Genomic DNA, 13156 nt, shown 5'->3' with positions numbered 1-13156 from the left:
TCTACTAAGATAGATCTCATTGACGCCAGCAAGGTGCCATGCAATCATCGAGGTAGATAGAGGCCCTGCACGCTTTTAGGCGCTTCAAGGCGCTTCTGAATAGCTTTAAAATTGACTTCGAATTCGGTATTGAAATATTTAATCGCTTCGCGATGACTCACTGGGAATTTCAAATTACAACTGTCAACCGTTGTAAGCAGAATTGATTACTATACACCTTTTCGCCCGTACCAAATGAAGCACCAGATTCTCAATTGTGCAAAAAAGAGGTCTGTAAAATCTTCCTCTGATTATCAAGAATCTCCAATTCTGCATAATCCTTCTTGAAAACTGCATGGATAAGCTGTGTCTCTTCGTACCCTACTCTTATATTAGTTGAGCCAACGGTGAATAAGGCGGGTATTAGTGTCGGCGGAGAAGTGGTACAATTGACAATAATCCAATCCTGGATCATACCATCTACTCGCCAAGGGTAATGCCGGCCATTCTTGTGAAAACGCATAATGTGTTCGTTGATTCGGTCTTCCTCCCGAACAATCTCCACTGCCCATTTCTGGCCAGGAATCCAAAAATCGACTCGACCGTCTGCGGTCCTGGACCATTCGGTCCAAGCTGGCACACCTCTACCGGCTGTCTTGCTAAACACCGGTAGAACTCGTCTTGATACTGTGCCTCAATTGGTTTTGGCTGTGCACCACTCGACATTGTCTTGCCTTGGGCTGAGTGCCTCAGATTCGAGCTTGAAAACTCTCGTAATATTGCAAGAGTCAAATCTCGTAAATTTTTGAATTCTGAGGGTAGACTTTTCGCACTTTTTGCGTTGTAGTGTTCGATCCACCTAGAAATAGTTAGAATAATGCAATTGAGATATTTGGAGTGGAAACTTAGAGATACATGCTTCTCATGGAGTCTTGAAGGAAGCACATAGACTTCCTTGTTGTAATTATCCTCTCCGAGCATTTGCATTTTATGTAACCATCCAAGCTTGTAACATATTTCTGCCTTTTTGTTCGGCTCACATGGTACATTTCCTTCCTCCAAAGCCTTAGCGAGGAGGTTTGCAATTTCCGTGGTGAGCCAAACGCCCTGAGGCAGTGAACGTGATATTGGCTCGTGAGCCAGCATGTCCCAGACATCCTTATCCCGTTTTAAGCTGTCGACCACGTGCTCCTTGGTTATGACAGATAAATTACAGCTCTTGAGATCATGACGATAAAACTAACGCAAGCTCAGTAAGTCAAGAGGTATGAAAATAAACTATGTTTTAGTTGGAATGAAGGAAGAAACTCACGTCGTGAATGTACTTTAACACGGAGCTAAGACCACCTGAATGTCCGTTTGTCAATAAAAAAAGATAATCTTCGGCGTCTGGAAGGAGGGTAAACTTTTCTTGAAAGCGAGGGTTCGCTATTAATCGCTGTGCAGCATCCGTGGACTCTGATCGGGTGAAGAATAGACCAATCTGAGGCGATGATGGACGTGACTGATGGGTCAACGTCACGCATTGAGCTGGCTTAAAATGAGCGGGCGTAAAAGCGCTGATATCAGTATCGAGCTCCCTGTCAACACCACTCAACGGGCTCCCGTAGCAGCAAAAAAGACAGAATCTGATATCTAGGCCTTCTTGGGACAACCGTGGCTTGATTATCGAATTATTTCTGAATAGACACGCTATGTATAGTAACTCGCCGTCACCGCAGCCTACGGAGTATACAATAGTTGCTTCATAGATGTTTAAGCCGGTCACCGGCGGCGAATCAGATGGAAAAGCTTATGTACATCGAACTTAGATAACGATATTATGGAAGTTTCCAACTCAGCCAGAGCTCGAAACAATATCCACAAATCGAGAATACGCACAACGTCGTACACAGAACGCCCCAATCCCAGTCAAGCAGGCTCGCCTCGGACTGCTGCTGATCTAGATTCCCCGCGCGACCTGAACCGTCCTTCGTCTCATAAGTCGTGACACATTCGGAAACCTTCTAATGAACTTTTGTCCTTCCACATCCACCTGACCCGAATCAACCCCAGAACCCAGAATTGGCAAACGGGGTTCGGGGTTGAAACCCGCCTTCTCCTTGACGACTCGACGTGGTTTTCATGTAGACGCACGAATCTATTCGGGGACACCCTCGTCGCTCTCAGATTGGCTCTCGTCTCCGCTAACCTCCATGTTCTCACGCTCACGCTTCTCCATCAGTTCCTGGAGAGCGGCATCGTCGTGTTCCGTAACAGCCTTGGGCGCCATCTTGACGGTGCAGCCACCACCAGAGCCCTTGATCGAAGTCTCAATCCTTTGGATGGCCTCTTCGAGCATCTTGATACCGTAGGTCTTGTCCAGACACTGGCTCGTCAGGACGTAAAGCGGAGGAGCGACAAGCTTAACCTTGACCTGGTTCTCGGAGGTGTTCTCGGCCTCGGCGGTCCGGAGAGCGGTCTTGACGGCGTCGATACCATCATAACCGAAGCAAGTGACTTCAATGTCGGCACGCACTTTCGTGGGGTGGGGTGTGAGGCGCTTTCCAATGTAGTTGGTGAGTTCCTTCTTCACGGCGTCGCTGGGGAATTCGACATCGGCCCAAACATCCTGGTTCCTAAGAGAGTATGAGTCATATGTGCAAGACATCGGTGCATGGCCGGAGAAGCCTTACGTGATCGAGATCTTAAAAGCATCGTGAGAGTGACCGTATTTCCGGTTCAGGGGCCATGTGATCTGCTGGTATAGCGTCTCAAGAGGAGTCTGAGTAGCCTCCGCAACGTGTCGCAGAATCGAGTGCACCGCCTTGCTCTTGTTGTACCTCTCCTCACACTTGATGACGTCTTCTGGCGAGACTCGTCGCTTCGAAAGATCGATGTAACCTGGAGTTGAAGACAAGATGTGTCAGGAGATTGGTCTGGTCTCGCTAATCTGATATCACACTCACCCTTCTCCTTGTCCACACGGAGCACGATCACAACCTCGTTGCGGCCGATACGGATGAGCTTCTGGATACTACGGATACGTCTTCGCGAAAGTTCGGAGAGCAGGATCATGCCGTCAATGTTGTCGTATTCGAGGAGCTTCACGTAGGCGCCCATTTCAGCGATCTGGAAAATGAAAGGACGCATCAGTGACTGCTCGACCGCTATGTAAGTGCCAGATTGTCCCTGCAAGCTCCTACCTGCTTCACGTTGACCATAACATAGCTATCCACCTCCGGATACTTCTCCTCGTAGAACCGACAATTGGTCAAAGACATTTTGGCGGGGTTGCGCCTTTCTGCGGGCGAGGCTGCGAGTTCGTCGGGTGCTGAAAATTTATTTCGTGGCAAGCAGCGAGGCTCTGAGGCAGTCCAGTGCTTGTACTGAGGTCTGCGGAGGAGAATTTGCGAGAGGGGGAGGAAACCGACGTGGATGAATGAGCTCTTGACTGCAGCACAATTCCTTCAATTCGCTTTGTGGCGGCTCAAAACTCACTTTGGGCTACAGTCACGTGATAGAGATACTGCACTATATTTCACCGCCTCGGCAGTATCGCGGCCGTTATCGAGTCATGACTGCGACTTCAACGGACATCACGTTCCTTGTAGATGCTTGGGCCGTCTGAAAATTCTTCGCTTTCGGAGAGGAATTGGGCTGGCTTTATTTACGGTTATTTACGGGAGTTGAACGTCACCGCGTCTGGTAATCATCACAAAGTGCAATGTATTGTATGTTCATTTTCCGCCCTTCTCCAATACTTAGTGACCTCACTAATTTGAGCGGTGTAGTGGTAGGGTACTGTCGACGTCGCCTCATCTTTATTTCCTAGTTTTAGATTGTTTTTCTTTCGAGAATCGGTTACTCTTGTCTCTATTCGGCTCAACACCTAGAGCATAGCCCGGCTACAACGACGGTACCTGCATGGCGTCCCACTGCTACCATTTTTCTCGGACATAGCCCTTCGTCGGACAAGTGCGGAGCACCGAAACTGCTTCTTTGAGAAGCGGTCCTTACTGTCTCCTGCTCAGTCTTATTCCCGAAGGCCGTACTTCCGTCGGCATTTCATACCGTGATAATGAGCGACAATGGGTCCGCAGGAGGGAATCCTTCCCGACTCAACCTTCGCACTCCTTTGCTGAGATCGTACGACCGTCGAGACCCTGCGTGCGGCATGGGAGATACTTGCGACCATGGCACTTTCTCCCCGCGAGTGGAGGCTGACGAGCCCACATGGCGGTTTCACTCAAGAAATCACAGCCGGCAATCCACCAGTGCGCCCAGCGTACAAGGTCCAGAGAACATGCCCCCAGCCGAGGGCTCAACACTGCTACCTGTAAAACATAGTAGGTCACTGTAGGTAACTCTTTTACACGCCTGCCTTGAGGAGCCAGACTCATGCTTGCTAGGTATATTTCGTATTACGTTCCGTTCTTCAACTGGATCACTCAGTATCAGTTATCCTACCTCCGAGGGGATATCAGTGCTGCGTTGACAGTGGCTTCTATCTACATCCCCATGGGCCTTTCTCTGTCGAATATCGCCCACGCACCTCCGATCAATGGTCTCTATGCCTTTGTTTTCCAACCGTTCATATACGCGATATTAGGAAGCTCTCCTTTATTGGTTCTTGGACCAGAAGCAGCTGGGTCGTTGTTAACTGGAACAATTGTCAAGGCGGCTGTGAACCAAGGCGGGTCAGGAGACGAAGATGAGGCCGCTAATGCCATAGTTGTTGGTGTGGCTACTGCGCTGGCAGGTGCTATGATCTTCATTGCTGGGATTTTCCGCTTGGGCTTCTTGGACAACGTTCTAAGCCGTCCGTTCCTGCGGGGCTTCATTACCGCCATTGGTTTTGTTATCTTCGTGGATCAGTTCATTCCGGAACTTGGCTTGGCGACAGAGGCAAAAGATGCTGGGGTAACGCACGGCAGCACTGTGGATAAGCTCGTGTTCATCATCAGAAATATCGGCCACTCGCATAGCCTAACAGCGGCTGTCGCGTTTACGAGCTTTGCCATTATTATGATATTCCGGTATGTCTCTCACATACAATGACATGATATGCTGCTAACTGGTCGTTAAGTACTCTTAAGAAACTTCTCCAGCCGCGGTTCCCACAGGTCATCTACTTTCCAGATCGAATCCTTGTCGTCGTCTTCTCGGCAGTGCTGACGCAGCAACTCGGCTGGCATGAAAAAGGACTTGAGATCTTGGGCGCAACGAAGAACTCTGGCAACGGCGTTTTCAACTTTGAGTGGCCTTTCCAGGTCAAGCACTCAACCCAGATTCGTACCGCACTGAGTACTTCTTTTATTATCGCGCTTCTTGGCTTTTTCGAGTCATCCGTTGCCGCCAAAGGCCTTACGGGCGTTGCGAGTAAAGGCGTGCAAGGGCAAGTCAGCCCGAACAGAGAGATGGTAGCGCTAGGCTTCGCCAATGTCGTGGGCGGGTGCTTCATGTCGCTTCCGGCATTCGGTGGGTACGCGAGAAGTAAAGTCAACGCCTCGACCGGTGCGCGCTCTCCGATGAGCAACATCATCCTCAGCGCCATCGCAGCGACATGCATTATGGCCCTTTTGCCCTACCTCTACTATCTTCCGGTGAGTCCTCTGAAACCCCTAGCTGTATTTACCTTACTAACAAATTACAGAAAGCCGTCCTCTCCTCAATGATCTCCGTCGTAGCCTACTCCCTAATTGAAGAAGTCCCCCACGACGTATTCTTCTTCATCCGACTAAGAGGCTGGTCCGAGCTAGCCCTCATGCTGCTAATTTTCGCCTCGACAATCTTCTACTCTCTCGAACTCGGCATCGCTCTCGGAATGGGTCTCTCCGTGCTAATCCTCATCCGACACAGCACGAAACCCCGCATCCAAATCCTAGGCAAAGTAGCCGGCAGTGACCGCTTCGACAACGCCGAACTGCACCCGGAAAATGTCGAGTCCGTCGAAGGCGCGCTCATCGTGAAGATTCCCGAACCGCTCACGTTTGCAAACACAGGCGATCTGAAGAATCGGCTGCGCCGGCTCGAAATGTACGGCACTAGCCGCGCGCACCCGTCTATGCCGCGCATTCGACCGCCAGAACATAATCAGAATGTCGTATTCGATGTCCATGGCGTTACGAGTATCGACGGATCGGGCACGCAGGTGCTGTATGAGATTGTGGATGGGTATGCCCAGATCGGGGCAAGGGTGTTCTTCTGCCGCGTTCCGAACCGCAGTGTCTATCGCATGTTTGAGCGCAGTGGGATTGTGGAGCGTTGCGGGGGTGTTAGTCATTTTGTTGGGCATGTTGATGAGGCGCTTAAGTTGGCGGATTCGGAGACGAGGACGTTGAGTGCGCTTAGTGTTTGATAGACTGGGACTAGTCTGGCTTCTGGGTCTGTGACCTTGGTGCGCCTGCAGCGTGGGCGGGCTTAACTTGGACTGGGTGTCTGTCTATCACTGTATGATGCTGTATGATATTGATTATGTACATGACTAACGATTGCACATACTAACATTGTCGACAGAATTGCATGGATTAGATAGCTTATCATGTTTCACTACGCACTTGTTTGATTATTAGCTAGTTAATAGAGTACACGAGATATGGAATGATCACTGAATTCCGCAAATTATTATACCTGGTATCACACATTAACATCGATCACCATAATCAACACTCAGAAACAAACACATCCATCAAGCATTTATTCTTCCCCATCGATATCGTCCCCTAAACGACCAGATACACCAGCAGCTCTCTCCAAAACCCCCCTGAGCAACACACCCCCAGCCGTCAACGCACCCTCATTCCTTCCCCTTCCCGTAACCTCTTCATCCTCACCACTGCCATTTCGCGACTTCCCATTGCCAACAATCTTCAACCTCCCTTCACTCGTAAGCACGAACCCGGCGCACGCGATTCTCGTTAGACGGACGTACCCACCCACAAGCGACGCATTACCACTATTTTCACCCACTGAAGATAAAGGTGCCGAGGATGGTAGCGGCAACCCCAGCTCCATAGCGAGATGTTTCTGCAAATACCTCGATAACCCCTCAAGCACCGACCCTTTCCCCTCCATTTTAGAATCCCGTAAAAACACCCCGAATGTCTCCCTTGGAATACTAACATTCAAGCCCCTCAGACTCGGCGCGATCGGTGGTGCGAATGTGAGTGTTAGGTGGAGTTCTTTTATTATATCTCCTACCTCCTCTGTCTCATTTTGATCCTGAGATCCGCTCTCTCCTCCAGCTCCAGCTGTCCCAGAGGCAGGGGCAGGAGTAGATAAAGCATCCACATACCCCTCCAACAACCCCGCCAACCCAGCAGAGGAAATCCGCAGGGGCGAAGCATAAGTATCAAAGTTTGAAGAGAGGAATGAGAGGAATGATTCCCGGAGTGGTTTGGGGAGGCGGGTTAGGAGGAGGGGGAGGGTTGTTGATATCGATGATAAGTTTGATGTTGACTTCATTGAGGGACGGCCTCGTTTACGCTTTTGCGGTTGTGCTTGCGGTTGCGTCTGTGAAGATCTAGATGTACCAGATGTATTTCCAGTCTGCGGCGCCAGGAGAGCGGCCCTGTACGTGATAGACTCATATGCCAGCGTGATAAAGAGTCCCGCTGGCTTTTTGACAATGGCATCATCCACATCCACACCTTTCCCCCTCTGCAGAAAGTCAAGCGTCGAGATCGGCTCCCATGTACATGATTGTAAAGCGCCGAGGGCAGATACACCAACAGCAGTCGCCGGTTCGTCGTCACCAGCACCGATTCCGACGCCGGCGCCAGCGCCAGCGCCAGCGAGGGAGTTGGTGAGGTGGTCTCTCAGGCGGGTCGCGTAGGTGGTTAGAGCGGTTGGGCTGGTGAGGAGACCACTCCCAGACTCAAGAGGTCCATGGTGTAAGGGCGAAAGACGGTGGCATGTCCACGAGGTGTTGAGGAGGCCTAAGTGATGGTTGTTTCCAATTGCCATGTTGCTATGGATGTTGCTGTGTATGGATGGATGGATGTATGCAAGGCCTCCAGGCTCGTGGTGAATGGTTTTTGGAATGGAGCCCTTTCGTCTTTGGTTCGCGAAGGGTGCTTCAGATGGGCATCACATGTCGGGAGTGACGCTTTCAGGAGTCTACTCTCAAGTTCTTCTTCCCCAGTAACTGAACAATTGGGTTTGTTCTTGTTGAGTCTCGAGTGTCGAGCGATGTTACCGTCTGGGACGCGACGGAGACAAACAAGACAAACAAGGCACGTGCCAGGAAGAGCCCGCTATAGGGCTTAGGGCTGCCAGGTCTGTCGAACTCCTTGGAAGATTGTATCTTGTATGTCTAGACAACTCTATGCTTGTTCTTGCAAAAGGGCTGAGAATGAATCTTAAAGCCACGAAAATCGCTCGCTCATAATGCATAATATGACCCGTCCTCTAAACCCGGAAACAAAACGCCAAAGAAACAAAAGACCAAAAACGTTGTTATCGAAGCCGGTGCGGAGTATACCAGCCATCAGACGAGCCTGGCTCACAGTCAGGGCAGCCAAACATAAACGGCACGTGCTCATGAAGCATGAGGCGCTCCCTCCTATGACCAAGAGCCCTCCTCGACTCCAGCTCAGCCATGGCGACATTGAACCAGACATCCTGGACCGAGCGATGCAGGTGCACGTTGGGTGCGCTTTCAAATACCCGCGAGTTCATCTCATCCTTCTCGGTCAGTGTAAGGTCATTGTTGAAGTTGTACATAAAATCCTTCCGCTGCATTCGCTGGCTACCGCCGTCTCCTATTTCTGCGGAGAAGTATTCCACTATGCGTTGAAATGGCGATACACTCAGCAGAGAGCCAATCCAGCTGTCGTCGGCAACAGCTGGCTCGTCTGGCGGCATGGTTTCCCGCAGGGAGAATACCAGGAATCGCATACAATGGTGAGTTGATATGAGTGTGGAGGTGTCGGTAAAGGGCGGCGCTTGCATGATCATCCTTTGTAGATCCTGATACATGCTCTTGCGCATATCGGGCGGTATGGGGACGGGGAGGCGCCCAGCCTCGTAGTCGCGCAAAAGGACGTTAGTCTGCTCGTGTCGAGCGGTGGCATAGGACTCGAGGAAGTAGAGTGTATAATACCTGGAATTGGCATTAGCATTAAATAGCCCAAAGAGGAGGGTAGACTAGCATGAGCGGTGCGAGATAAGACCAAATCCTTGCCACTGCCTTCCTCATGAAGCCGGCGCGCTCAGCTCTTGAGGGAAAATATTGTTTCATAAACGTTGTCTCGCAATTCACGAATCGGTCCACGATGCGGTCCGCAAGGTAATAGCAAAGCCTTGAGCAGAGTTTCTGTCGTCGTCGGAGACTCTGCAAGTAGCGGTATGTATACAGGTGGCCACCCCTTGCGCTCATCACCGGCGGGAAAAGGTCCGACAAAAGTACTACATCGTCCTCGGGTTTCCAAGTATAGGTTCTTTGGGTGTCAATTGGGGATGGAAGGGTTCCATGGCGACGCTGACGGAGGTATTGGCGTGCGATAGAGTGCTCCTGTGTACTGAGTATCTCATTGAAGGCCCTGCAGACCAATTTCAGCGTACGAAAGTCGACGACTCCGCAGTGAGCGAATATCGTGATCTGGATTTCGACCGGAAGAAGGTCCCATGGTGACGAGGTGGGCGGAGGAGGATTGCTAGGTTTTGCGACACTAAATTATATTAGCAATGACTTCAATCACAGAAGCGCAACAACATACACAGATAACGAGGACGAGGACGGAAAGACCCTGTGCCTGAAGGAAGCGCGCTTGTCGGAGTCAGACTGCTTCCTCAGACTGGAAGCGCGGGCACGTTTTACATGGGAAGAGAGTAGGTGCAGAAAGGAGCTCATTATCGAGTATGAACAGACATAGAGAGGACAATGCCCGTTGCACAGCACGGGGAAGACAGGCTTATAGGCAGGAACAGGAATGGCTGGGATGGGGATGGAGTGGGCGGCCAGTGAACCTATTTTCGTCACTGCCCCCATTATGCCGCCCGCGACCGCCTGGTTTGCCTGTCTTGGACCTAGCTCTCCGTTAGACCTCTTCACTGTTTCAGATCTTCAGACGTCGATGCCGTGGTCAGACCAATCGATCGGCGGTGGCTAGGCAATTCGACTCGGGACGACAGCTGCCGCCGGGGGCCATGTTTCATGACGTTTCTTGACTGACCGACACGAGACGACCTATCGCCTGGTTGCTTGATTCCGCAATGAGCATGACTCGCAACCGCCTTTGCTCCAGGTGGCAGTAACTGTACATAGGTACATGGTGCGCTTGTTGCTAGTAATATACTCTGTATACGGAGTATTCAAAGTACAACGAGTATATTTCTAGGAATGTGATACAACAAGATCTGGGCTCGGGAGCTTCGGTGTCGACTTGTTGAGCTTCGATCACGAAATCACCGGGCCTGACGTCATTGCCAGCAACACTTGCGTCAAGCTATCTGCACTATAATATTTCCATGCAGTCAACACCTCCTCTTTCACTAATTACAGACTTTGTTGCGCACACCTTCAACATGAGAAAGAACATCCTCATCGTCGGCGCTACAAGAGGGCTGGGCGCCTCGCTGCGCGCTCTATACGCATCAAAGCCCTCAACCCACGTCTTCGCAACAGCCAGGTCCGACAAGGAACCCGACTCCAACACCCAGTCCAATGTTTCCTGGATTCCAAATATCGACCTTACAAAGTCAGATGTCGGGTCGAAACTGGTCTCGCAACTTCCCGCTTCAACTAAGCTTGCATCTGTAATCATCACAGCGGGGTACTTTGGCCTCGAGTCCTTCGACACGCCGGACTGGGACAAGCAGGTGCAGATGTACACGACCTCTGCAATCGCGCCTGTTTTTGTTGTCCAGCAGCTCGTCAAATCTGGATTCCTCGAAAAAGGAAGTAAGGTCATTCTTGTCAGCAGCGAGAGCGGCAGTATCACGCTGCGTCATGAAAGTGAAGGCGGAGGCAACTATGGTCATCATGCTAGCAAGACGGCGCTTAACATGGTCGGGAAGCTGTTGAGCCTGGATCTGAAGGACAGCGGTATAGGGGTTGGCCTAGTCCATCCGGGCTTTATGCGCACGGAGATGACCAAGGGCGTGGGATTCGATAAGTACTGGGATGCTGGTGGAGGTGAGTTACCAATTCGCATTCATCTTTCTTGTTACATCGCACTCGCTAACGAGAATCTAGCTGTAACTCCCGATGAAGCTGCGACTTCACTCGCATCATTCGTCGAAGATTTTGACCTCAGCAAGACCGGAGAGTACTGGGCACCACGAGGCCCCGGCGACATTGGCACCGCAGAGCCTGTCCTGGGCACGAATCTGCCGACACCTTTGCAACTGCCTTGGTAGTTTGATGCTGACAATCCTACGTCTTATGATATCCAGTATCCTACTAAAGAATATAAATGGAACATAAAAAACAAAGGCAAAAATATACAACAGCAGGAAGCATGAGCAGACCCCTACTGGTCTTTACCTAGACGATGCACCCATTACTCACAGACCAATGGCGACCTCATTGCCTGGATAGACATGGATGGACTCTCTAGGATACAGAGTCATACCAGTCTGTCAGAGGTTCCGGAATGATTAGAGAGAGAGACTCCCCTCCGTCACACTAGAGCATATGGCCCTTGCGAACGCGCAGACAGTCACGAGGCTTTGAGAGATGGTGGAAGTTGGACTGAGAAAACAGAGCCGTCGCCACGAGCATGGACTGTAGAAGAGCTCCTCAAGATTACCCTAGTATAGATCGTGAGATGGTATAACAGCGGCTGCCTCCTATGCAACAACGAGCGACACTGAGGACGAGCCAAGGAGCATTTGATTAGCTGAACAGGTTACCTGCTTCTCATTGACTCAATTTGACTTCTCTGGGAACGCGCGGTAAATAAAGCCTTTACAGTTTACAGCCGAGGATCTGTAGGCGCTACGTTGGATTGCCCACACCTTGTGTAAAGCGCGCTTATCGTCCAGCCAAAAGGTTCACCCCCATCGCTATTGCTCTGTTTCCCAATGACCCAATGACCTTGTCTTGTGTCTTGCAAGCATTTGGCTCTACCTGCCCAGGTCTGACGGATAGACATACTTCATTAATAGGGTAGCCGACTGGGACTGGATGTTCCTGGCTCCCCTTCCAGCTATTGTGCATCATCCCTGGTTCATAGCGGATATTCCAGGATGTATAATGATGGCGTTCACGCGACTGAGGGCGAAAACTTCGCTGAGGACCGGCTTCTCGAGAACGCAATCAGGGAAAAGGAACTTTCGCAGCGGCTTCCCCATACCATTTCGGATTTACTGCGTGGCTCTGGGAAGTGAATGGATGTGACGAGTCAGCTGGAGCTAGACTGATGATCCCGTAAGTATTATAATCTTGGATGGTCTTGTCTATGTGTTGCATAGCTTCGCTGGATAGCGAAGTGCCCATGTTAGCCCCTCGCAACTGTATATGAGAACGAAGAGGAATACATGACGAAACTCATCCCGCCCGGCCAGTGCCTGACTGAGTGGGCATATTTGCAGATTCCTCCAATGGTTTCCTGTAAACGAGTTTTATCAAGGTTGAGAGACGAAGGGTGAGCGAGGTACGGAGTAAGAATGCTAATCTCGGTTCCTGCAGGTGCCGGATTGCCGGCTTGTCGCCCGGTGGGTGTCTCCTTTCTGTTACGCTTTAAACTTCGATAAGCAGTTATCTTCTTAGGTAGATACGAGAAGGCCCTGGTTGGACCTCAACACCACATATAGAGCCGTAAGTTGACCGGGTATAAGGAGTACTGCCAAAAACAGCCTCGCGAACCAGTGATACCCTATACGTACTAAGAAGCCCCTTTTATATTTTAATGGGAAAGCATTATATCTGGAGATTAAGTTCCAGGTGCAAGCAACTACATCCAGCATTAGTCATGCATTTGGGCAAGAAGAGTAGTCCAAAAAGACTGGCATTCATACAGAAAGTGGGCGAAAGCAGATTTACATGATATCTATATCCAGTCTAAATTAGACTTCTGCTCGGATCACCTTGCTTATGTGGATGTCCCAAATTGTGACAAAAGTTTTGGATTAAGAAGAATAGGTTGATCTCCCCTGCAGTGGCAAAGATCAGGATTGCCTTAACTCATACGCAGATCGAATTGCTTAGCTAACATCTAGACAGTCCATTATGAACCCGTGACACCTTCTG

General features: G+C 50.4%; 6 protein-coding genes across 6 annotated transcripts; 2 read left to right on the top strand and 4 right to left on the bottom strand.

Moving 5' to 3' along the window:
* Positions 1–100: 100 nt before the first annotated feature.
* Positions 101–1097, bottom strand: BDV17DRAFT_256919 (uncharacterized protein). Its single transcript, XM_073757145.1, has one exon. It carries the CDS (start codon positions 964–966, stop codon positions 460–462), a length of 507 nt encoding a protein of 168 aa, XP_073617881.1. The 5' UTR covers positions 967–1097; the 3' UTR covers positions 101–459.
* Positions 1098–1694: 597 nt separating this feature from the next.
* Positions 1695–3579, bottom strand: BDV17DRAFT_256917 (translation initiation factor eIF2 subunit alpha). The gene is made up of 4 exons (XM_073757144.1): positions 3165–3579; positions 2928–3090; positions 2655–2862; positions 1695–2597 (listed from the first exon to the last, which is right to left on the bottom strand). Exons 1-4 carry the CDS (start codon positions 3240–3242, stop codon positions 2120–2122), a joined length of 927 nt encoding a protein of 308 aa, XP_073617880.1. The 5' UTR covers positions 3243–3579; the 3' UTR covers positions 1695–2119.
* Positions 3565–6706, top strand: BDV17DRAFT_256912 (SulP family inorganic anion transporter). The gene is made up of 5 exons (XM_073757143.1): positions 3565–3692; positions 3753–4317; positions 4371–4997; positions 5048–5564; positions 5615–6706. The coding sequence occupies exons 2-5, from the start codon at positions 4040–4042 to the stop codon at positions 6317–6319; spliced, it is 2127 nt and encodes a 708-aa protein (XP_073617879.1). The 5' UTR covers positions 3565–3692; positions 3753–4039; the 3' UTR covers positions 6320–6706.
* On the bottom strand, positions 6658–7926 carry BDV17DRAFT_289044 (uncharacterized protein; the record flags this gene model as incomplete). Its single annotated transcript, XM_073761569.1, has 1 exon — positions 6658–7926. The coding sequence occupies one exon, from the start codon at positions 7924–7926 to the stop codon at positions 6658–6660; it is 1269 nt and encodes a 422-aa protein (XP_073617878.1).
* A 235-nt stretch (positions 7927–8161) lies between these two features.
* BDV17DRAFT_19323 (F-box protein) lies at positions 8162–10191 on the bottom strand. The gene is made up of 3 exons (XM_073755144.1): positions 9681–10191; positions 9114–9632; positions 8162–9064 (listed from the first exon to the last, which is right to left on the bottom strand). Exons 1-3 carry the CDS (start codon positions 9950–9952, stop codon positions 8419–8421), a joined length of 1437 nt encoding a protein of 478 aa, XP_073617877.1. The 5' UTR covers positions 9953–10191; the 3' UTR covers positions 8162–8418.
* A 297-nt stretch (positions 10192–10488) lies between these two features.
* On the top strand, positions 10489–11322 carry BDV17DRAFT_289042 (oxidoreductase, short chain dehydrogenase/reductase family superfamily; the record flags this gene model as incomplete). Its single annotated transcript, XM_073761568.1, has 2 exons — positions 10489–11098; positions 11159–11322. The coding sequence occupies 2 exons, from the start codon at positions 10489–10491 to the stop codon at positions 11320–11322; spliced, it is 774 nt and encodes a 257-aa protein (XP_073617876.1).
* Positions 11323–13156: the final 1834 nt, after the last annotated feature.

Source organism: Aspergillus undulatus (assembly GCF_047715775.1).
Source record: "Aspergillus undulatus strain CBS 261.88 unplaced genomic scaffold BDV17scaffold_11, whole genome shotgun sequence".
NCBI classification, from domain to species: domain Eukaryota; kingdom Fungi; phylum Ascomycota; class Eurotiomycetes; order Eurotiales; family Aspergillaceae; genus Aspergillus; species Aspergillus undulatus.
This window is presented reverse-complemented; position numbering and strand designations above follow the sequence as displayed.